Consider the following 23,134-nt stretch of genomic DNA (forward strand, 5'->3'; position numbering starts at 1 on the left):
TCTGTTATAAATCCTCTTCTCTTCCTCTGCCTCCCCTTTTTTTCCTCACCCTCTCTTCTTCTTTCTCTCCTCCTCTGCCTCCTCTTCCTGTTCTCTTTTTCTTCCTCTTCCTCCCCCCACCAGGCTGAGGATGCTGCCCTCCCTCCTGCCCCATCCGGAGGGAGCCCCGCTGCCTCATCTTCTCCCTCCCACCCCTGTATAACCCTAAGTGGGGAAGCCCAGGTAGAAATCCCGTGCCCAGTGGAGGCCTGGGGCCCCTGCGTCGCAAGCCCCCCTTCCACTCTCTGCCTGGCCTACCTGGCAGGGCTGCTGTGAGAATGCAAAGAGAAGCCATAAGTACAGCTAATCTTTCGACTACAACCAAGCCCAGCATTTCCGCTACTAAGCAAAGCACTCATTAAGTGAGGTTTTTGCCTCTTTTGGCCAAAGTTGCTAAGCGAATCACTACAGCCATTAAGCGAGTCCCTGCAGTCGTTAAACGAATCTAGCTAGGGGAAGTTGTCCATGGTGATCGCAGGACCCGATGGCCGGTTCAACTGTCGTAAGCCCATGCCAGTTGCTAAGCCTCTGAAGGTCGATCATGTGACTGTGGGAACCAGTTACGTCACTTTCCCCCCCCTCCCCCAGTGCTGTTGTAACTTCAAACGGTCACTAAACAAATGGTTGTAAATCAAGGACTGCCTGTACAATCATTCTTCCATCACACAGTTTCAATTGAGTCACAGATTGTAGAATCAAATCATCCTGGTATTTTGCAGCCGATGGGTGTCAAAACCAAGATGGCCTCTAAAATTAAACCACACATTTCTACCTTGTGGCAATCCCTCCTGCTTCCTCTTAACTTGGAAGGGACCTCGGAGGTCTTCCAGCCCAGCCCTTCTGCTCAGGCAGGAGACCTTCTACTATCTGAGCCCAAGTCCCTTCTTAAAAACCTCCAGTGATGAAGCAACCCCAACTTCTGAAGGCAAGCCATTCCATGGAGGAAGATGAGTGGACCTCATCTCCCAGAATTCCCCAGCTAGATGTGCCGTCTTAAATGCCTTAAACTTCAACCATCTTAAAGCATTCTTAAAGTTGTCCATCTGTCTTAAAAGTTCTCCACTATCTTAAAGTTGTCTCTCTTAAAAGTTGTCCATCTTAAAGATGTCCACCCATCTTAGTCCACCTATTTTAAAGTTGTCCACCATCTTAAAGTTCTCCACCTTAAAATTTTCCCCATCTTAAAGTTGTCTTGTCTTAAAATTGACCCCATCTTAAAGTTGTCCACCATCTTAAAGTTTTCCACCCACCTTAAAGTTCTCCACCATCTTAAAGTTCTCCATCTTAAAAGTTGTCTGTCTTAAAATTGTCCACCTACCTTAAAATTGTCCACCTATCACCTACCTTAAAGTTGTCCACCATTTTAAAATTGCCTGTTTTAAAATTGTCCACCCATCTTAAAGTTGTCTCTTTAAAATGTCCACCATCTTAAAGTTCTCCATCTTAAAAGCTGTCTGTCTTAAAACTGTCCACCTATCTTAAAATTGTCCACCCATCTTAAAGTTCAGAAATATTCTGATTTAGGTAGGTCTGGGTGCAGAATGCCAGCGTGGTACCCACTTCCTAAGCTCTGCCCCATTCCTTAGGCCCTTCCCACTCCCCCACTCCCCTCGCCCCCCCAATCCTCTCTGTGTCTTGCATTCCTCACCATCCAGCGACAGCCAGTCGTGTTGAGAAGAAGGAAGGGTTGGTAATGCCCGGGCCTTGTATTCGAAAACCACCGAATTGGAAATGATCTGGTTGTTGAAAGCCACCTGCAGCGTGACGAGGCCGGTGTCGTGAGCTGAAACGACAAAAAGGACGCCAGTTTCACCCACCACTTCTAGAAGCAAGTGGTGATGAATTGTTCTCGCTGTCCAGGAAGTTCCTCCTTAGTTCTAGGTAGCTTCTCTCCTTGGTTAGTTTCCACCCATTGCTTCTTGTTCTACCCTCAGGTGCCTTGGAGAATAGCTTGACTCCCTCTTCTTCGTGGCAACCTCTGAGATATTGGAATAATGCTATCATGTCTCCCCTAGTCCTTCTTTCTCTTAAGCTAAACATACCCAGTTCCTGCAACCGTTCTTCATATGTTTTAGTCTCCAGTCCCCTAATCCTCTTTGTTGCTCTTCTCTGCACTCTTTCCAGAGTCTCCCCATCTTTTTTATAATAGACTAGCTGATAACCCTGCGTTGCCTGGGTATTTATTTATTTATAGGGGGAAAATGTCTGGACCAAACGTAATGTTGGATTTCCCCCCTTACTAGAGGGAGCCCCCTGGTGGAGTGCTTGTGAAGCTGTTACCATGAAAACTCCATTGCGCTGTACAATAGAATCCATTTTACGGCAGGACAGTAGAAGCAATTTTAAGGCACAACAGGCTGCATCTTAACTGAACACACATGCCGAGGGGTTTTAGTCTTACCCCCGCAGTATTTGTTTCCAGAGAGTAAGTCATCTGTGGACGTTTCAGCCGCAGTGACTCGAACGCAAGGGACCTCCCTACGCCTTCGTGTCTCTTCCCCGTTGACCCCACCGCCCCTGCCTTGCCAGAGACCCTCACCTGGGCAGTAGCAGCGTAGTACCCCTGGCTGGATCAGCGAGGCTGGCACAGAGATTTGATCAAAAAGGCAACTGTAGTTGTTGCTGGCTTCTTGCCAGGATCCGGTGATCAAGACTTTCACACCGCCCTGCCGAGGGAGTAAGAGAGACGGGTGTCAGTGGCTGTCGGGACCCTCTCCAAGTCCTGCCCTGGACTTGGGCCACAGTTGGTAAGGCTCTGAGCTTTACCAGAGGGAGAAAAGTTGGAGAAAAGGGCAACTTTGTTATCCTAGACAAGTCTTTTTTTTTCCAACTTGGCACCTTTTACAGGTGTGGACTACAGCTCCCAGAATTCTCCATCCGGCACCTGTGAACTACAACTCTCCAATTTCTCAAATGGGGATAAGACGACTACATCTCCCAGAGGTCCTCAGTCAAAATTGTGAGGACTTTGACTCCCAGAATTCCCCAGCCAGCGCAGACTGAGGACTCCAAATCCCCAAATCCCCCATCCAGCCTGTGTGGACTACAATTACCCCCAAAATTCCCTAGTCTGGGTGTGTAGACTTCATCTGGAATTCTCCAGCCAGCCCGTGAGGGCTTAACTCCCAAAATTCCCCAATCAGGATGCATAGATTATATCTCCCGGAATTCCCCGGCCAAATGGTGAGGACTTCAACTCCCAAAATTCCCCCAGTCAGTACGTGGGGACTTCATTTCCCAGAATTCCTCACTCAGAATTCCTCACTCACACATCTTAAAAGTCACCAAGATGAACTTGTCCCATAGAAAGGCCGGGATTTATTGTACTACATCTCCCAGCATCCTTCACCACGAGACTGTTAGCTGAGGCTTCTGGGAAATGCACCTCTTTTCCACTCCCCCTCCCACGCTAGCACGGCCGGTTGGGGAATGGATTAAAAACTAGGGTCGGTTTTAAAACAATCCGACCCTTTCCTGCCTCCCCTGCGGGGTGGGTTTTGGGACACTTGCCGATGACCCTTTTCAGAAATGAGGACGGGGTGTGTTGCACCCAGACCCTGCCCAGTGGTGGCATTCAGCCATTTCTTAACCAGTGCGGGCAAACCAATAGCGGCTGCTGCTGGAGACTCCGCCCACCCAAAGTAATGCGCACCCTTCTGTGCATACATTTGCGTACCAGTAGCGAAGGTAAGTAATGCCCACCACTGACTCCCCACAACCCTACCCACGCCCCTCCCAGCTCTATCCAGGGTGTGTGTAAAAGAGACCCTCGAGCTGACCTCAGGGTACGACCACTCGGGAGAGTAATCAGTCACCATGAAGAGCCGGCCGCTCTGCTGGAGCATGCCCAGGGTGCTTTGGGCTGCTGCTGCTGCGGCGGCCGCCGTAACCACCTCGGTGACGTGCATGTAGGTTATCGGGCTGGCCCCGTTCTCCGTGTTGCTGAGGTTCAGGTTGGCTTGTTGCGGGCTGCAGCACGGAATGCACATCTCGGCCTGGCTGTAGGCTGCGCGGGTGCTCTCCTCCGCCTGGGACAGCCCGGCGTTCTCTGCGGAGACCAGCTGGTGCCCGTATAAGGCGTTGTTTCCCCCTTCCACCGAGATGAAATCGTTGATCAAATCCGAAAACTGGTTGCTGAAGGAGATGTCGAAGTGATCCAAGCTGAGCTCCATGTTGGAGGAGTTGTTCAAGCTCGGGTGGGCCACGGGGTAGAGGCCTTGCACCATGTTCCCCTGGAGGATGGGGAGGCTTCCGCCGTTCCTCAAGCTGTTGTTGGCCTCGGGCTGCATGTAGTGTTCCGCCCCGCAGGACTGGAGCTCCCCGGATTTGAGCAGGTTCTCGTTGCCTTCCGCCTGTGGGGTGGTCTCCATCGGGACCTCCCCTTCGGTCGCGATGGATGGAAAGTTGGCCTGGAACTGCATGAGTTGCAGCGAGGAGGTGGCCTCGATCCGGGCCTCCACCGTGCCGTTGCAGTTGGAGGTGTTCTGGGAGGAGGCCTCCGTTTTGACGTTGGGGAGGGCCAAGGGGGTGACGAAAGAGCTGCCGGCATCGTTCAGGCTGCTGTGGGCATTTTGTTCCAGGGGGATCGCTTTGCTGCTATCTTGCAGGAAGAAGCTAGGAGAAGGGGTCTGGTGGACGTGGGGACTCTGTACTGCTTGGTTAAACCCCGACGCATAATCCTTGTTGGAGTCAATCGCGCTGAAATCCATCTGTTCCAGAGTTGTACTAGGGCTGAGTCCTCCTCCCGAAGGGAGGAGACTGGACGCCGTGTTCAAGGTAAGCGAGTTGGACGAGGACGAAGACGAGAAAGCTTCTTTGGACATCTGCTGCTCGAAGGACGTGTCTTCTATCTTGATCTCCTTGGTGAGGGCCGTGTTGAAGTTGAACCCCCGGTCCGAGGTGGGCGATTGTCGGATGTTGGCGTTGAGACCTTCTCCCTTGGGACCTCCTCCTCCGTACGTCTGCCCTTGCTTGGGGTTGTTAAGGAAGCAATCCGGGTCGAAATTCATCGTGGTTTCCGGGATCTTCCGATTGGTGTCGAGCGTGGTGGACAGGACGAGTTCTTCGGAGACGCTGGCGGGCAACATGGACAGGCCGTCGGAGCTACTGGCGGTAGGGAAGGCAAACTTGTGGCCGTCGGAACTGACCGCCAGGACCAGCCCTTGGGCGGCCGCATCGGAGGAGAGAAGGTGTTGGTTCGGCCCGGCGGTGGGGGACATGGTGTAGACGGCCTCGCTGCTGATATCGGACATGAAGACGGTGGCGTTCTGAGACAGGTTCCCCATCACCGAAGCAACCGCCATGCTGGAGACGCCGGTGACCGCTGGACTGTCTGCTACATCCGGATCGCTATTTAATCCGCTGCTGATGGAGACGGGAGAATTTTGGGTCGTGTCCGGTACTTCCACTTGGTTGGTAGAGGAGACTTCGGTGCTGTTCTGATGCAGCAGGACGGGTTTGGCCACTTTGCCGTTCCTTTTCTCCCGGTTGCAGGATTTGCTGTGGCTGTGTTCGTTCTTGCCTTCCGAGACGTCATTGTTCTGCACCTCCGAGTGGGAGCTGTAGCCCCCTGACCGTGGCTCGATCTTAGGGGAGATGATGCGGTGTTTGGCACTGTTGCACTTGTGATGCACGCTGCTCCCGGCCCCTGCAGCAAGAGGAAAACAAAGCGAGATGTGAACCGTCGCATTCCAGCGGGCTACTGTTCCAACCGAGGCTTCCCAAGAGCCTGAAGGCAACTCCTGGTCCCGACAAAAACCCCTTTTATTAATTGGCTGCGAATTCTGCTCATTCACAAAGTCTTTCCAGGGAGGATTTCCGGTCACAGACCTTATCTGGCTTGGAGAGCTGCCAGGTCGAGATCTGGAAAACCTGGCAAGGAGCCTCGGAGAGTCACGAACCAATAAAGGCGAACTAACGGTCTCCTGCAAGCTCCACTCCCCTTTCGCTCCTCTTTTATTTTCTCTGGGAGGGGACATTCATCGCCCACCTGTGGCCTCCCTCCCAAGTCGAGCCCTGTTCTTTAGCTGTTCCCTTCGTCTGGCAACTCTGCACAAGCGCACACTGGGAACAGGCTCCAGCTGTTCTTCTGCCTCACTGATGTCTGACTCCGAAGGCAGCTGATAACTGGCATACGGCCTTGGCCCCCTCTCTGCCTCTGACACAGAGCCCTCATCCGAGCCTTCCCCAGACTCCAGGACTGGCCCATCTTCCTCCCCAACCCTCGTCACTCTCCGAATCTGCTGCCAGCTCCACTGGCGGGCCACAACAGATTCATTAAGATAATCCTCGACTTACAACCATTAGTGATCCTTATAGCAGCACTGAAAAAAGTAACATAGAACTGCTTTTCACATTTACAACCATTGTACAATCTGCAAATGGCTCGTATCTACGGCGGTCACAGTATATCGGGGTCATGGGATCAGCAAAATCTACGGGGGAAAAGACAGAATCGCAAATAACAACCACGTGACTAACGTATTATCTGCAGGGATTCACTTAACAATGGTGGCAAGTCATGTCGCGAAACGGGGCAGAACGCACTTCCCAAATGTCTCCCTTAGCAACAGAAATCCGACCCTGGGACACCGCAACCATCATAAATACGAGTCGGTTGCCAGGTGACAGAGCGTGGACCAGGCGGATGCTGCAACGGTCGTAAGTGCGAGAACCTATCCCGAATCACTTTTTACAGCACCGTCGTAACTTCAAACAGCCACCAAACGAATGTTTGTAAACCAAGGAGCATCTATAATGTAAATGCAGTGAACTCAGTGAATGGAATTCTTGGAGTCGGGGGGGCGGGGCGCGGCTTGGGGTGTGTGTCTCCAACTGAGACCCGGCCAGCTTCTGCTGCTCACCGAGGTTGCCAGTGCAGAGGCAGTTGTGCGTCCGAGGTTGCGGCTTTGTTTGGTGGCTGTCCAGGATCTGTTGCACCAGCTGCTCCACCGAAAAGCCGGAGCTGTTGTTTCCGTTGCTGCAGGTCCATTTGATGCCGTGAACTGTGGACAGAAGATCAGAAGAGCTTATTCTTTTATAATCCCTTCCGCTGCAATCCCGCCATTCTAGATAACCTGCTCCTTTTCATACGTATTCCGCATTGCATGCAAGTTTATTCTCTTATAATCCTTTCCGCTGCAATCCCGCCATTCTAGATAACCTGCTCCTTTTGATACGTATTCCCCATTGCATGCAAGTTTATTCTCTTATAATCCCTTCCGCTGCAATCCCACCATTCTAGATAACCTGCTCCTTTTCATATGTATTCCCCATTGCATGCTAGTTTATTCTCTTATAATCCTTTCCGCTGCAATCCTGCCATTCTAGATAACCTGCTCCTTTTGATACGTATTCCCCATTGCATGCAAGTTTATTCTCTTATAATCCCTTCTGATGCAATCCTGCCATTCTAGATAACCTGCTCCTTTTCATACGTATTCCCCATTGCATGCTAGTTTATTATCTTATAATCCTTTCCGCTGCAATCCCGCCATTCTAGATAACCTGCTCCTTTTGATACGTATTCCCCATTGCATGCAAGTTTATTCTCTTATAATCCCTTCTGATGCAATCCTGCCATTCTAGATAACCTGCTCCTTTTGATACGTATTCCCCATTGCATGCAAGTTTATTCTTTTATAATCCCTTCTGCTGCAATCCTGCCATTCTACATAACCTGCTCCTTTTCATACGTATTCCCCATTGCATGCTAGTTTATTCTCTTATAATCCCTTCTGCTGCAATCCCACCATTCTAGATAACACGCTCCATTTCATATGAATCCCCATTGCATGCAAGCTTATTCTTTTATAATCCCTTCTGCTGCAATCCCACCATTCTAGATAACACATTCCTTTTGATACGTATTCCTCATTGCGTGCCTGTTTATTCATTTATAATCCCTTCTGCTGTAATCCCACCATTCCAGAGACAGAAAAGGAAGGCATAGCTGGTTGGGGAATTCTGGGAGTTGAAGTCCACCCTTTTAAAAAGTTGCACAAGATTGAGACACAGTGATCCAATGCCCAGAACCCCTGTTTTGTCCCAGGCTGAATTCCAGATTCACATGGGTAACACAACAGAGCCTCTGCTCTTTGCTGAAAACTTAAAATTCTTCCACTGTTTAGTTTCCCTGTTTAGAAAATATTGACACGTCACCTTAAGGCAGCGTATAAAACAACACGTTTGCTTAAACGGACTTGCTGAAAAGTCTTTTTCGGGTGAGCAGAAAATGGTGAGAGGTTTTTGGGGTTTTTTTGCCCCCCAGGAAAAGCTCAGGATGAAAACTTAAAAGCTAATTGCTGTGCATTTCTCGGCTGCTGAGACAATAACCCCCCACACAAGTGTGAGGTCAGGCATTCCTTCCGCTTTCTCCCTCCACCCACAACCTCATGTCAAGCAGAGATGGCCACTGGGTCACAAGCCATCATAAGTGATTCTGACTTATGTCGGTTCTTGGATGCAAAAAATAAGGTGAAATCATTTTCGATGGTTACTGTAGCCAAACTGTGCAGTAATTGTCATAGAGATCTTGGAGTCCGGGTGGACGATCCCTTAAAAGGGAGCCAGCTGTGTGCTGCAGCAGCCAAAAAGGCCAATGCAATCCTAGGTTGCATTAACAGAGGGACAGAATCAAGATAAAGTGTTAATATCACTTGATAATGCCTTGGGAAGGCCACACTTGGAATATTTGCATCCAGTTTTGGTCACCATATTATAAAAAAGATGTGGAGACTTTGGAAAGAGTGCAGAGAAGAGCAAGAAAGAGGATTAGAGGACTGGAGGCTAAAACATATGAAGGTTGCAGGAACTGGGTATGTCTAGTTGAATGGAAAGAAGGACTAGGGGAGACATGATAGCAGTCTTCCAATATCTCAGGGGTTGCCACAAAGAAGAGGGAGTCAAGCTATTCTCCAAAGCACCTGAGGGCAGAACAAGAAGCAATGGGTGGAAACTAATCAAGGAAAGAAGCAACTTAGAACTGAGGAGAAACTTCCTGACAGTGAGAACAATTAATCAGTGGAACAGTTTGAATCCAGATGTTGTGAATGCTCCAACACTGGAAGTCTTTAAGAAGATGTTGGATAGCCATTTGTCTGAAACGGTATAGGGTTTCCTGCCTAGCCAGGGGGTTGGACTAGAAGACCTCCGAGGTTCCTTCCAACTTTGCCATCCTCTATTCCATGTGCCAACCAAAGCAAGGATGGTTTAAAGAGATAGTGAGTTTATCTAATGAACAAAGATTGTCTTATCATACCATTCCTAGAGGGAACAATATGGTGGGCTTCAGGGGGCCAAATATCCCCATCCCTGCAAATCTCTTTCTCTCTCTCTCTCTCTCTGTCTCTCCCCTTTCTCTTTTTTCTCTCTCTCTTCTCTCTCTCTCTCTTTCCCTTTTTTTTTCTCTCTCTCTCCGCTCTGTCTCTCTCTATATATATTTCTCTCTCTGTCTCTCTCTCCAATCTCTTTCTCTCTCTCCTTTCTCTCTGTCTCTTGTCTCTCTCCTCTCTTACTCTCTCTTTCTCTCTCCCCCTTTGTCTCTCCCTCCAATCTCTTTATCTGTGTGTGTCTCTCTCTCTGTCTCTCTCCTCTCTCTTTCTCTCTCTCTCTCTCCACTCTCTCCATTTCTCTCTGTCTCTCTCTCTCCAATCTCTTTCTCTCTCTCTCTTCTTTCTCTCTCTCTCACTCCTCTCTCTCTCTATTTCTCTCTCCCCCTCTGTCTTTCTCTCTCCAATCTCTTTCTCTCTGTGTGTGTGTCTCTCTGTCTGTCTCTTTTTCTGTCTCTCTCTTTTCTCTCTCTCTCTCCAATCTCTCTCTCTCCTCTCTCTTTCTCTCTCTCTCTTTCTCTCCCCCCTCTCTCTGTCTCTCTCTCTCCAATTTCTTTCTCTGTGTGTGTCTCTCTCTCTTTTTCTCTCCTCTCTCTGTCTCTCCTTTCTCTCTCTCTGCGTCTCTCCCTCCCTCTCTCTATCTGTCTGTCTCCCTCTTTCTCTCTCCTCTCTCTCTCTCCTCCCACTGCAAATGTCGAAGCTCTCCCTTATAAAACGAGAAACCACTGATGGGTGACAGATTGCAAGGAGAGAAATTGGGGACAGTTCATGCAAATTATACCAACTGTCTTGGCTCATCCAATATGCAGATTGGAGAGTTCATCCCTCCTCCGGGGGGGGAGGGGAAAGTCGGGAGGGGTCTGAAGAACCTCCTTTGAGCCCACAAATTGCTCCTGTTGAATATATAAAACGTGATCTGAATGGGTTTTTAAAAAACATGTCACACTCAGTGGCCGGACGTGGAATGAATCAGCAGGGAGGGAGGGGGGGTCCCTCAGTTTGCTGGGTAGGGGGGGGAATAGGATGAGGTTAATTAAAGCAATCTGAAGCCACCCACCCACTGACCCCCGACTCTTGGCAAAGGGTGCAAAAAAAAATTAAAACCACTTCAAGGGCACCCTAGAGGCAGCTAGACTGACCCCGTGGAATTGGGACACGCAACAGCCTTTAGGAAAGGATTGCCTACTTCTTATAACATCGATCGTGACTGCATGGCACCGTATTAGGGTGGTTTTTTAAAAATTGTACTTAATCCTAATTTAATTTAATTTAATTTTTAATTTAATTAGCACTTCTAGACCGCCCCCTCTCCCAAAAGGGACTCGGGGCGGTGTACAGTCCATATCAAAAACATCATACATAATAACAATTAAAAATTATTAAATGGATAAATACATAAATAAGAGGAGGATAAAATAGACAGAACTGTAATTGCTAAATAAATAATTTAAAATATACAAAATTTAAAACCCGTGTCCTATAAAATTAAGTCCCCTAAAAAACCAGTAGGAAATGTATATGCCAGGGGGTAGACGTTAAGAATTATGCCAGACCAGCCAGTCGGAACAGGTGTGTCTTCAGTTTCTGCCGGAAGGAGCGGAAGTCAGTGGTGGTTCTAATGTCGGGGGGGAGGTCATTCCAGAGGGTTGGGCCCATCACAGAGAAGGCCCTACTCCTCGGTGTCACCCGTTGGCATTGCCTAGTGGACGGCACCAGGAGAAGGCCCTCCCTGTGAGAGCGAATTGGCCGCAGGGATGTATGTGGGAGGATGCGATCCCGCAGGTAACTAGGCCCTATGCCATGGAGCGCTTTAAAGATGGTGGTCAAAACCTTGAAACGCACCCGAAAGACCACAGGTAGCCAGTGCAGCTCGCGCAGGAGCGGTGTTACGTGGGAGTACCTAGTACTCCCCATGACTGCCCGCGCGGCTGCGTTCTGGACTAGCTGCAGTCTTCGTGCGCGTCCCAAGGGAAGCCCCATGTAGAGAGCATTACAGTAGTCCAGGCGAGACGTCACCAGTGCATGAGTGACCGTGCGTAGGGCATCCCGGTCCAGAAGGGGGAGCAATTGGCGCGCCAGGCGAACCTGGTGGAACGCCCCCCTAGCCACGGCTGCCACATGGTCGTCCATTGACAGCCGGGCATCAAGGAGGACGCCCAAATTGCGCGCCCGTTCCACAGGGGGCAGTTGTTCGCCCCCTATGGCCAGCGTTGGAGTCAGCTGACTGAACCGAGGTGCCGGTAGCCACAGCCACTCAGTCTTGGAGGGGTTGAGTTTGAGTCTGTTGTCCCCCATCCAGACCCCGACGGCTTCCAAACACCGGGACATCACTTCGACAGCCTCGCTGGGGTGATTTGGGGTTGAAACGTACAGCTGAGTATCATCAGCGTACAGATGGTATTCAACCCCAAAACCACGGATGATCTCTCCCAGCGGCTTCACATATGTGTTGAACAGGAGGGGCGAGAGGACCGACCCCTGCGGCACCCCACAAGAGAGTGGCCTCGGGGTCGACCTCTGTCCCCCAGTCAACACATATTGCGACCGGTCGGAGAGGTAGGAGCCGAACCACCGTAAAATGGTGCCTCCGACTCCCATCCCCTCCAGCCGGCGCAATAGGATACCATGGTCGATGGTATCAAAAGCCGCTGAGAGGTCTAATAGGACCAGGATAGAGGAACAACCTCTATCTCTGGCCCTCCAGAGATCATCAACCAGTGCGACCAAGGCTGTCTCTGTGCTGTGCCCGGGTCGGAAGCCGGACTGGCGTGGGTCTAGATATTCAGATTTGTCAAGGTGTCGTGGAAATTGCTGTGCCACCACATTCTCAACAACCTTCGCTAAAAAGGGAAGGTTGGAGACTGGACGATAATTAGCCAGCTCCATTGGGTCCAGTGAAGGCCTCTTGAGCAAGGGCCTCACCACCGCCTCTTTCAAGGCAGTTGGTAGGAAGCCCTCACCCAATGAGGCATTCACCAGGCCCAGAAGCCATCCTCGTGTCACCTCCCAGGATGCCAGTACCAGCCAGGAGGGACACGGGTCCATTGAACATGTGGTGGGTCGCAGCCGTCCACGCAACCTGTCCAAATCCTCGGGGGCAACAGAGTCAAACTCCTCCCAGAGTGGGCTCACAAGACTCACTGATGACGGCTCGTCCGGTCCACTGGAGGGGGCCCATCCGCTCCGGATCTGAGCGACTTTGTCCTGCAGATATTCCCCAAACTCCTCTGCTCTACCCTGCAAGGGTGCCCCCCGCGTCCCCTGTGACAGGAGAGAGCGGGTCACCCTAAACAGGGCAGCAGGGCGGTTATCCGCGGACGCAATAAGAGCGGCACAATGTCTACGTTTGGCCGCTCTCAATGCCACAAGGTAGGTCCGTAAATAGGCTCTTACCTGAGGAGCGTGAGGATCTCCACCTGCTCTCTAGACGTCTCCTATGGCGCTTCATCACCCTTAGCTCCTCGGTATACCAAGGAGCTCGGGTGGATCGCTGCCGCAGGAGAGGTCGCAAAGGCGCAACCCGGTCCAAGGCCCCAGCCACCGCCGTATTCCAGGCGGCCACTAGGTCCTCCGACCGAGCGCGGGTCAGGGCTACAGATAGTGGCCCAAGTTCCGTCTGGAACCTATCCGGTTCCATCAGGTGCTTGGGGCGGTACCAGCTTGGAGAGGCTGGCTCCGCCTCCTCGCGGTGGGGGGTAGCGGAAGGGAAGTCGAGCCGGAGACATGAGTGATCTGACCATGACAGGGGAGTAATGACTAAGTCCCCTATTCCCAGATCACTCGTCCACTAATCCTAAAGCGGGACTAGAACTCTCCATTGGCCCAAAGTCACCCAGTTGGCTTTCATGCCTAAGCCAGGACTAGAACTCCCAGTCTCCTGGTGATTGGCCCAAAATCACCCAGCTAGCTTTCATTTCCAAGACGGGACTAGAACTCCCAGTCCCCTGGTGAGTGGCCCAAAGTCACCCAGTCTCCCTTGTGCCGAAAAGGCATATCGGATGGTGATGGACAGACCCTTCCCCTCCCTCGCACCCCTCCCCCTTTCATCCCCTATAGGAAGAGAAAACCTATAGAACAAATAATGTCACCGCTTGCCACACGATGGTGCTAAGAGATTGGCAAAACTGAGCGCCCGGCAGCCGTGGGAAGCCAAGAACGACTGCTCTTGCTGCTCTTGTCCGAGGTCATTTGCCTCCGCCCCGTATTCTATCCTCCCCAGGATTATGGGTCCCGGAACTACCTTGGAGGGTTAGGGCGTCCGCTTTGAGTAATTGAGGGGAGGGGGGGGGAAACCAAGAACTCTGGTGCAATTTTGGCAGAGGAAGGAGGAAGTGTTCACGAGTCTCGAAGCCCGATCTTTGGCAGAATAGGAGGAGGAGGAGGAGGAGGAGGAGGAGGAGGAGGAGGAGGAGGAGGAGGAAGACTGTGGGGTCCTTGGTGCTCTTTGAACTTGGTGGCTTTCTTGCAGACATTTCGTGACCCGACCAGGTAACATCATCAGTGCTAGAAGGGAGAGGAGGAACGGCAAGAGGACGGAGGAGGAGGAGAAGGAGAAGGTGGAGAAGCAGGGAGGCGTCCTTGTTGGTCTCTGAGCTTTCAGACATTTCATGACCCAGCTGTGTGACATCATCAGCGCTGTAGTAAAAGTACATTAATCAATAACACTATTGCACTGATCATGTCACCTAGTTGGGTCAAGAAACGTCTGCAAGAAAACCACCAAGCTCAGAGAGCACCAAGGGCCCCACAGTCTTCCTCCCCCTCCTCCTCCTCCTCCTCCTCCTCCTCCTCCTCCTCCTCCCCCCCACGCAAACCCCACCCAATTCTATCAGGGCTGACTGTTTGCAACCCTTCCATGGGAATCTCCCCTCCTCGCGTTGGGTCTGAGCCAAGAGCTTTTGGCAAGACGTGTTTTGAAGCTTCAGACGGACGGGGCCTTAGGCATCTTTTGAGACGAGGAGCTGAGGAGGAGGTTGCGGGGGGGGGAGAGGAAACCCCCCACCACCCAATGAAGCGTGTGGCAGAACGACACGTTGGTTCTGGACAAGCCCTCGTAATGTGGAAGAAGGAAGGAAGAGACCAGCTTTTTAGAACTTTCTGCTCCTGGGAATGGAGAGCGGCCACTCAGGTCTACTTCGCTGCCTTGATTTGGAGCTGGGAGGGGGGAGGGGGCGGGGAAGCCCCCCCCCCGCTTCATCCTACAGGCGTTGGCAAGTCTACAACGGGGTGGATGCCGTCGTCCCTGCCCGATTTCTGCCTCCTCAGCAGCCCTGTCATCTCCCTGATCAGATGGGATGGCAAAGCTTTCACGCCTCCTGCAGGTCCCTTGACAGATGCCTCCAAGGACGTCCGCGGATCAGCAAGCGGAGGGAGGGAGGGGAGAAAGGAAAGAAGGAAAGGAATGAAAGGGAGGGAGGGAGGGAGGGAGGAAAAGGGTGGGAGGGAGGAAAGAAGGAAGGAAAGCAGGGAGGGAGGAAAGAAGCAGGAAGGAAGGAAGGGAGGGAGGGAGGAAAAGAGGGAGGGAGGGGAGAAAGGAAAGAGGAAAGAAAGAAAGGGAGGAAGGAAGGAAAGCAGGGAGGGAGGGAGGGAAGAAGGAGGAAGGAAGGAAGGAATGCAGGGAGGAAAAGGATATAGATGCATTCTCTCTATATATGTATATAATCTCTCTCCCTCTCTCTCTGTAAGAGAGGGAGGGGAGAGAGAGAGAGAGAGAGAAAGAGAGAGAGAGAGAGAAAGAGAGAGGGAGGGATAGAGAGGGGGGAAGAGAAAGAGACAGGGAGAAAGAGACAGGAAAGAGGGGGAAAGAGAGAGGGAGCAAGAGAGGAAAGAGAGAGAGAGAGAAAGAGAGAGGGAGGGACAGGAAGAGAGAAGGAGGGATAGAGAGAGTGGGGAAAGAGAAAGAGACAGAGGAAAGGGGGAAAGAGAGAGAGGGAGCAAGAGAGGAAAGAGAGAGAGAGAGAGAGAGAAAGAGAGGGAGGGACAGGAAGAGAGAGGGAGGGATAGAGTGGGGAAAGAGAAAGAGACAGAGGAAAGAGGGGAAAAGAGAGAGAGGGAGCAAGAGAGGAAAGAGAGAGAGAGAGAAAAAGAGAGAGGGAGGGACAGAGAGAAAGAGAGAAGAAGAAGAGTGTGTGCCCGTGTGTGCGTGAGTCTCTCTCTTGGGGTGTGCGAGACGCCCGAGCGTGCAAAGGCAGAATAATCGGGCAGAACTCCCCCCACCCCCTCCCCAATCGCCTCCGTCACAAAGCATAAAAGAGATTTACGGCCATTTATGGGCCTCCTTTCCCCCTTCCCCTTCCTGACGCACTGCAGATCTCCAAACCCGGATCGCTTCCCCAGCAGCTGCAAAGCTTCGCTTGGACACATGTCAGCCTTCCCTCCAAGAGTCCCACAGACATGTCCTCTGTCCGTCTGTCTGTCTGAGGGTGGGTATGTCTGTGTGTTAAAGGGTGGGTGGGCTTTTGCAGACTTGTCCTTGGGGATTCCGAGTCAGGGCAACCTACTTTCTGGGGGGCTAAGAGCTGCTTGCAAAAACATAAAAAATAAAATAAAATCAGGAATTGGGGGGTTTGGGGGGGAGGGAGGGCGAATGCATCACAGCTGGTGGTGGAAGGGACCTCGGAGGTCTTCTAGTCCAACCCCTGCTCAGGCAGGAGACCCTAGACCATTTCAATCAATCAATCCATCAATCAGAATAGAGATAGAAGGGACCTTGGAGGTCTTCTAGTCCAACCCCCTGCTCAGGCAGGAGACCCTAGGCATTTCAATCAATCAGAATAGAGCTGGAAGGGACCTCAGAGGTCTTCTAGTCCAGCCCTCTACTCAAGCAGGAGACCCAGGACCATTTCAATCAATCAATCAATCAATCAATCAATCAATCAGAATAGAGCTGGAAGGGACCTTTGAGGTCTTCTAGTCCAACCCCCTGCTCAGGCAGGAGATACTATATCAATCAATCAATCAGAATAGAGCTGAAAGGGACCTCAGAGGTCTTCTAGTCCAACCCCCTGCTCAGGCAGGAGACCCTAGACCATTTCAATCAATCAAACAATCAGTCAATCGTTCAGCACCAAACCGATGGAGGGAAAGGGAGAACAGCTTGGGAGGCAGAAGGATGTAGTGAGCAGTGAGAAACCTTTACTAGACCTTGGAAGTCACTTAAACCAACTTCTCATTGGAAGATGGAGAAGCTGGGCAGAGGTCTGCAGGACTCCTGGACACCTCAAGAGGGTGTGAAGGATCTGTCATAGAGTACCTCTTCTCCAAGTGAAGCTTGGTGAGGTTGGAGTAGGGCAGCGTTGGCTCAAAGCATGCAGGGATGTCCTTCACTGGTCACCATGGTTCCATGCTTGAGATCGACCCAGAAGATGCTCCCAACCTCAAAGCAACCCAACGTGAGGTCAAGGAAGCCCCCATGTTGTTGTGATGCTTGGAGCCACCCGGTTGGATGTGAATTGATGACCAACACCCTACATGGTCAAAGAGGGCCGCTCGTTGCCTAGTTGTGCGTTACAATCACACACAACTTTGTTGTTCAGAAGGGAAAACATCTGTTTCTTGGATCCATTCCACCTCAGGGTTAGCCCAGAGCAAAGAGAAAGAGTTTTCAGCAGGCCCATCCCAAGTATACCTAGATGCCTTCAAGAACTTTCTTCCCGCCTGGGGTCACCAGGCTCCCTCCCACCAACCCACCCTCAGTTGCGGTACTCACACATGGGCTTCAGTTGGCCAATCAGCTCCTCCTTGGTCCATTTCGCCCATTCCTTTTTGTCGGTGTTGATGGAACAGAGGATAGGACCACATGGCTTTCCGCAGTCTTCGATAGCAGGGACGTTCAAGTAGTGCACCAGCACGATATCTGGATTCTAGAGAGAGCAGAGGCACAAAGGTGGCTGTTCTGACCCAGGTCCCCAAATACGACGAACCCTCTGAAGTAAACTCAAAGATTCCTTTAATTAGGAATGCGGGCAAAACGTTTCTCTCTCCCCGCAGGCTAACAAGTCCCTCCGTCCAGGAGATGAGCAGTTGCCTGCCACATCTATTCATCTCCGCCCCCTGCCTTCTATTCCCAGAGCTAGGGTGGGGGTTCGCTAAGCAGCGGTGGGTCTTCCGTCCCGAGGACCGGCCCATAGATTTCCACTGCTCTCCTCTCCTCTGCCTTCTGTGCATCCTCACATCAGACAATGGACTCAGCTGTTCCCCCTCTTCCTCATCAGCCACCTCCAGACCTGGGGGCTACTGACTCTCCATCTGAGGGTTGATGGACGTTCCAGGCTCCCCCACCTCTCTCTCTCTGCCAGCTCCATTCCCTCTTCCCCCTCGCAGCTCTCAGGTTGCCTTCTATTCATTCTTATTCTATTCTATTCATTCTTATTCTATTCTATTCTCGACTCCTTATTCTATTCTATTCTATTCTATTCCTTATTCTATTCTATTCCTTATTCTATTCTATTCCTTATTCTATTCTGTTCCTTATTCTGTTCTGTTCTATTCTATTCTATTCTATTCTCTACTCCTTATTCTATTCTATTCTTTTCCTTATTCTGTTCTGTTCTATTCTATTCTGTTCCTTATTCTCTTCTCTTCTATTCCTTATTCTCTTCTATTCTCTACTCCTTATTCTATTCTATTCCTTATTCTATTCTGTTCCTTATTCTGTTCTGTTCTATTTGATTCTGTTCCTTATTCTCTTCTTTTCTATTCCTTATTCTATTCTATTCTCTACTCCTTATTCTATTCTATTCTATTCTATTCCTTATTCTATTCTGTTCCTTATTCTGTTCTGTTCTGTTCTATTCTATTCTGTTCCTTATTCTATTCTCTTCCTTATTCTCTTCTCTTCCTTATTCTATTCTATTCTATTCTATTCTCTACTCCTTATTCTATTCTATTCTTTTCCTTATTCTGTTCTGTTCTATTCTATTCTGTTCCTTATTCTCTTCTCTTCTCTTCTCTTCTATTCTATTCCTTATTCTATTCTGTTCCTTATTCTGTTCTATTCTGTTCTATTCTATTCTGTTCCTTATTCTATTCTCTTCCTTATTCTCTTCTCTTCCTTATTCTATTCTATTCTATTCTATTCTCTATTCCTTATTCTATTCTTTTCCTTATTCTGTTCTGTTCTATTCTATTCTGTTCCTTATTCTCTTCTCTTCTATTCCTTATTCTCTTCTATTCTCTACTCCTTATTCTATTCTATTCTGTTCCTTATTCTATTCTGTTCCTTATTCTGTTCTGTTCTATTTGATTCTGTTCCTTATTCTCTTCTTTTCTATTCCTTATTCTATTCTATTCTCTACTCCTTATTCTATTCTATTCCTTATTCTATTCTGTTCCTTATTCTGTTCTGTTCTATTCTATTCTGTTCCTTATTTTATTCTCTTCCTTATTCTCTTCTCTTCCTTATTCTATTCTATTCTATTCTATTCTCTACTCCTTATTCTATTCTATTCTTTTCCTTATTCTGTTCTGTTCTATTCTATTCTGTTCCTTATTCTCTTCTATTCTATTCTATTCTATTCCTTATTCTATTCTGTTCCTTATTCTGTTCTGTTCTGTTCTATTCTATTCTATTCTCTACTCCTTATTCTATTCTATTCTTTTCCTTATTCTGTTCTGTTCTATTCTATTCTGTTCCTTATTCTCTTCTCTTCTATTCCTTATTCTCTTCTATTCTCTACTCCTTATTCTATTCTATTCTATTCCTTATTCTATTCTGTTCCTTATTCTGTTCTGTTCTATTCTATTCTGTTCCTTATTTTATTCTCTTCCTTATTCTCTTCTCTTCCTTATTCTATTCTATTCTATTCTCTACTCCTTATTCTATTCTATTCTTTTCCTTATTCTGTTCTGTTCTATTCTATTCTGTTCCTTATTCTCTTCTATTCTATTCTATTCCTTATTCTATTCTGTTCCTTATTCTGTTCTGTTCTGTTCTATTCTATTCTATTCTCTACTCCTTATTCTATTCTATTCTTTTCCTTATTCTGTTCTGTTCTATTCTATTCTGTTCCTTATTCTCTTCTCTTCTATTCCTTATTCTCTTCTATTCTCTACTCCTTATTCTATTCTATTCTATTCCTTATTCTATTCTGTTCCTTATTCTGTTCTGTTCTATTTGATTCTGTTCCTTATTCTCTTCTTTTCTATTCCTTATTCTATTCTATTCTGTTCCTTATTCTCTTCTCTTCTATTCCTTATTCTCTTCTATTCTCTACTCCTTATTCTATTCTATTCTATTCCTTATTCTATTCTGTTCCTTATTCTGTTCTGTTCTATTTGATTCTGTTCCTTATTCTCTTCTTTTCTATTCCTTATTCTATTCTATTCTCTACTCCTTATTCTATTCTATTCTATTCTATTCTATTCCTTATTCTATTCTGTTCCTTATTCTGTTCTGTTCTGTTCTATTCTATTCTGTTCCTTATTCTATTCTCTTCCTTATTCTCTTCTCTTCCTTATTCTATTCTATTCTATTCTATTCTCTACTCCTTATTCTATTCTATTCTTTTCCTTATTCTGTTCTGTTCTATTCTGTTCTGTTCCTTATTCTCTTCTCTTCTCTTCTATTCTATTCTATTCCTTATTCTATTCTGTTCCTTATTCTGTTCTGTTCTATTCTATTCTTTTCCTTATTCTGTTCTGTTCTATTCTATTCTGTTCCTTATTCTCTTCTCTTCTATTCCTTATTCTATTCTATTCTCTACTCCTTATTCTATTCTATTCTATTCTATTTTATTCTATTCTATTCTCTACTCCTTATTCTATTCTATTCTGTTCCTTATTCTGTTCTGTTCTATTCTATTCTGTTCCTTATTCTCTTCTATTCCTTATTCTCTTCTATTCCTTATTCTATTCTCTATTCCTTATTTTTCTATTCTATTCTATTCTATTCTATTCTATTCTATTCCTATTCTATTCTTAAAAAAGAGCATTTTCCCCTTGGCTGCCAGAAATGAAACTGGCTGAAAGGAATAACATTCTTATACTTTTGTCGCTACCTTCAACGGTCTGCACTCTGCTTTTTTTGAGAGAGATTTATTCATCTTTTAACCAACAAAACTTTGCCATTCTTCTGTTTGAAATAAAAAGGGGAAGATCATTTTGGAAGCTAAAGTTGAATTCAATAAAAAAAAATTTGCGGAATCTGTCAGAATGACAGCTGGAGGATTCAGCCCAAACGGAAAAACGGTTAAATATTTGAGATTAGATTGACAGATAACCTTAAAACCAGGGAGGATTTCTTCCACGAGAAACAAAAAAAATTTAAGCCACAGATGGGAAAAAAAAGAGAGAGTAACATTTTGACAATAGCTGTCTGAATTGCAAATAATAATATTGAAATTATGATTATGTCCCTTAGACATAAATGCAATCCAGGCACACAAACGGGCCATTTTAAGATAAACCCTTTGGAATATTTAACAGGAGCAAAAGATCCACGGATGGGCCCCGATTGGAAAAAAATCCTCGGCGGTGAAAAAAAACCAGGTTGTAATTTCTGAGAATGTGAACTTTTCAAATACGAAAGGCACCGCAAAGTTTCTAGTCCTCAAGGCTTGGAAGATTTATTCACTCAATTTCTTGGCCACCCACCCACCCATCTCATTTCGAAACTACCGTGGGGCGGCTTTCGGGTTTGAAAATGCAGGCGATACTTTAGTTGCTGAGCGAGGCAGGGATGGGCTGCGTAACATTTCCTCTGTGTGTGTGTGTGTGTGTGTGTGTTGAATTTCAGCATTTACTCCAGAGTAAAAACTTGCATTTTTAAATACACATTCAAAAGCGGGGGGGGGGGGGATATGAAGCTACCCACGCAACCTATCAGAACCACGGACAGCTCAGCCTGATCATTGCCATAACTCCGATATTTCTTAAACAATGAACTATTCCAGTAAAATTATATATATATACACTAAAAGTTAGAAGAATATTCTTCAGGAAAATAAAAATCCCGCAGCTAACAACCAGACAACCCCCCCCCCCCCGCCCTCTATTTCTCTCCGGAAAGTCATTCCCTTCCCAAATTCACCACTTTAATGACTGCAGCGGAATTATTTATAAAAATAAACAGGATAATGGTGTAATTAAGAGTCTTAATGTTTCATTAAGGGCGTTGCAAGGCCCGGCTGGCGTTGGCACTGGAGCCGTTTTGGCAAAAAAGGAAGGGAGCTTCTACGTTTCGGTTGGAAGGAAAAGAAGCAGCTGCACTAATGAGGAATTTTTTTAAATAATGAATAGATGCCGGGGAGGCAATTAATTGCTCGTCCTTCAGACAGGCCGGACAATGTATCAAAGGAAGGACAGATTGAGGGCAAAGGGCCAGAGCTGAGATGGACAGGGCAGTGCCCGCTTTGCGCCCCCCTCCCCAGCCAAGACTGGCAGTGATTGGGGGATGGGTGTTCTTCTCAATGGGCCTAGTAGAGCTAGCCCTCTGAAGTCAGAATAACAGAGTTGGAAGGGACCTCAGAGGTCTTCTAGTCCAACCCCCTGCTCAAGCAGGAGACCCTAGACCATTTCAATCAATCAATCAATCAGAATAGAGGTGGAGGAGACCTTGGAGGTCTTCTAGTCCAACCCCCTGCTCAAGCAGGAGACTGTAGACCATTTCAATCAATCAGAATAGAGCTGGAAGGGACCTCAGAGGTCTTCTAGTCCAACCCCCTGCTCAAGCAGGCGACCCTAGACCATCTCAATCAATCTTTAAATCAACCAATCAACCAATCAATCAGAATAGAGCTGGAAGGGACCTTGGAGGTCTTCTAGTCCAACCCCCTGCTCAAGCATGAGACCCTAGACCATTTCAATCAATCAATCAATCAATCAATCATAATAGAGCTGAAATGGATATTGGAGGTCTTCTAGTCCAACCCCCTGCTCAAGCAGGAGACCCTAGACCATTTCAATCAATCAATCAATCAGAATAGAGGTGGAGGAGACCTTGGAGGTCTTCTAGTCCAACCCCCTGCTCAAGCAGGAGACTGTAGACCATTTCAATCAATCAGAATAGAGCTGGAAGGGACCTCAGAGGTCTTCTAGTCCAACCCCCTGCTCAGGCAGGAAACCCTGCCATTCCGGACAAATGGCTTTTTACTGTGGGAAAATGGGAGGGGGGGATTATAGGAGTCGGGTGATATTCAGCCATAACAACATTCTTCTGAGAAAGCCAAGGTCATCATCTTTGTCTCTGCACCTAGCCAGATCTGGATAGGAGGAATCTGTCTTCATGGCAGTGGGAGATTGGACCATGGGATGGGCTTGTGGGTGTGGGGGCAAGATCTTGAATTTTCAACTGGGTGGGAAAACCGGGAAGCTTTCAGATTCGGGTTTTCCCAGATGTGCCAACATGGCTCTTTTAAATAAATTGGAAGTTTGAGGAACTTCTAGCGTTGGAGTGTTATTGGTTTGAGGATGCTATTTGGAAACTTGGCACAAGGCTCACCGAAGGCATCGATCTTACGAGAGAGGTGGTTATATTTGACGGAACTTCCAGGTGATCTAGCCTCACTTTTTAAATTTTCAACGGCCTCAAAACGAGCGGCCATTGAACGGTTAAGAACGAGAGCGTTTCACCCATTTCTTGCAGCGGGCGGTATTCTTACTGTGCTTAAATTGTTTGCTTTCTACAAAGGATGCCAAGTGAAATCTATTTCAGGAAAATAAACGGATTAGGAGATCAGGATTGGGGGGGAGGGGGGACCAGCACATCAGAGGGCAGATTCTACGCATGTGCTCGCACACACACTGAGTACTTTCAAAGGAGATGGACG

General features: G+C 48.1%; 1 protein-coding gene across 2 annotated transcripts in view; it reads right to left on the bottom strand.

Moving 5' to 3' along the window:
• The window catches only part of CAMTA1 (calmodulin binding transcription activator 1), a 210,633-nt gene that overhangs the window by 33,075 nt on the left and 154,424 nt on the right, over nt 1-23,134 (bottom strand). For both annotated transcript variants that reach the window (XM_081954883.1, XM_081954882.1), the window contains exons 4-8: nt 17,077-17,230; nt 6,903-7,043; nt 3,819-5,686; nt 2,579-2,705; nt 1,688-1,822 (exon numbers count right to left, since the gene is read on the bottom strand). In XM_081954883.1, the coding sequence (XP_081811009.1) occupies nt 1,688-1,822; nt 2,579-2,705; nt 3,819-5,686; nt 6,903-7,043; nt 17,077-17,230 (2,425 nt within the window). The remainder of the gene's footprint in view (nt 1-1,687; nt 1,823-2,578; nt 2,706-3,818; nt 5,687-6,902; nt 7,044-17,076; nt 17,231-23,134) is intronic.

The sequence above is a fragment of the Natrix helvetica genome (genome assembly GCF_964273705.1).
Source record: "Natrix helvetica genome assembly, chromosome: 5".
NCBI classification, from domain to species: Eukaryota; Metazoa; Chordata; class Lepidosauria; order Squamata; family Natricidae; genus Natrix; species Natrix helvetica.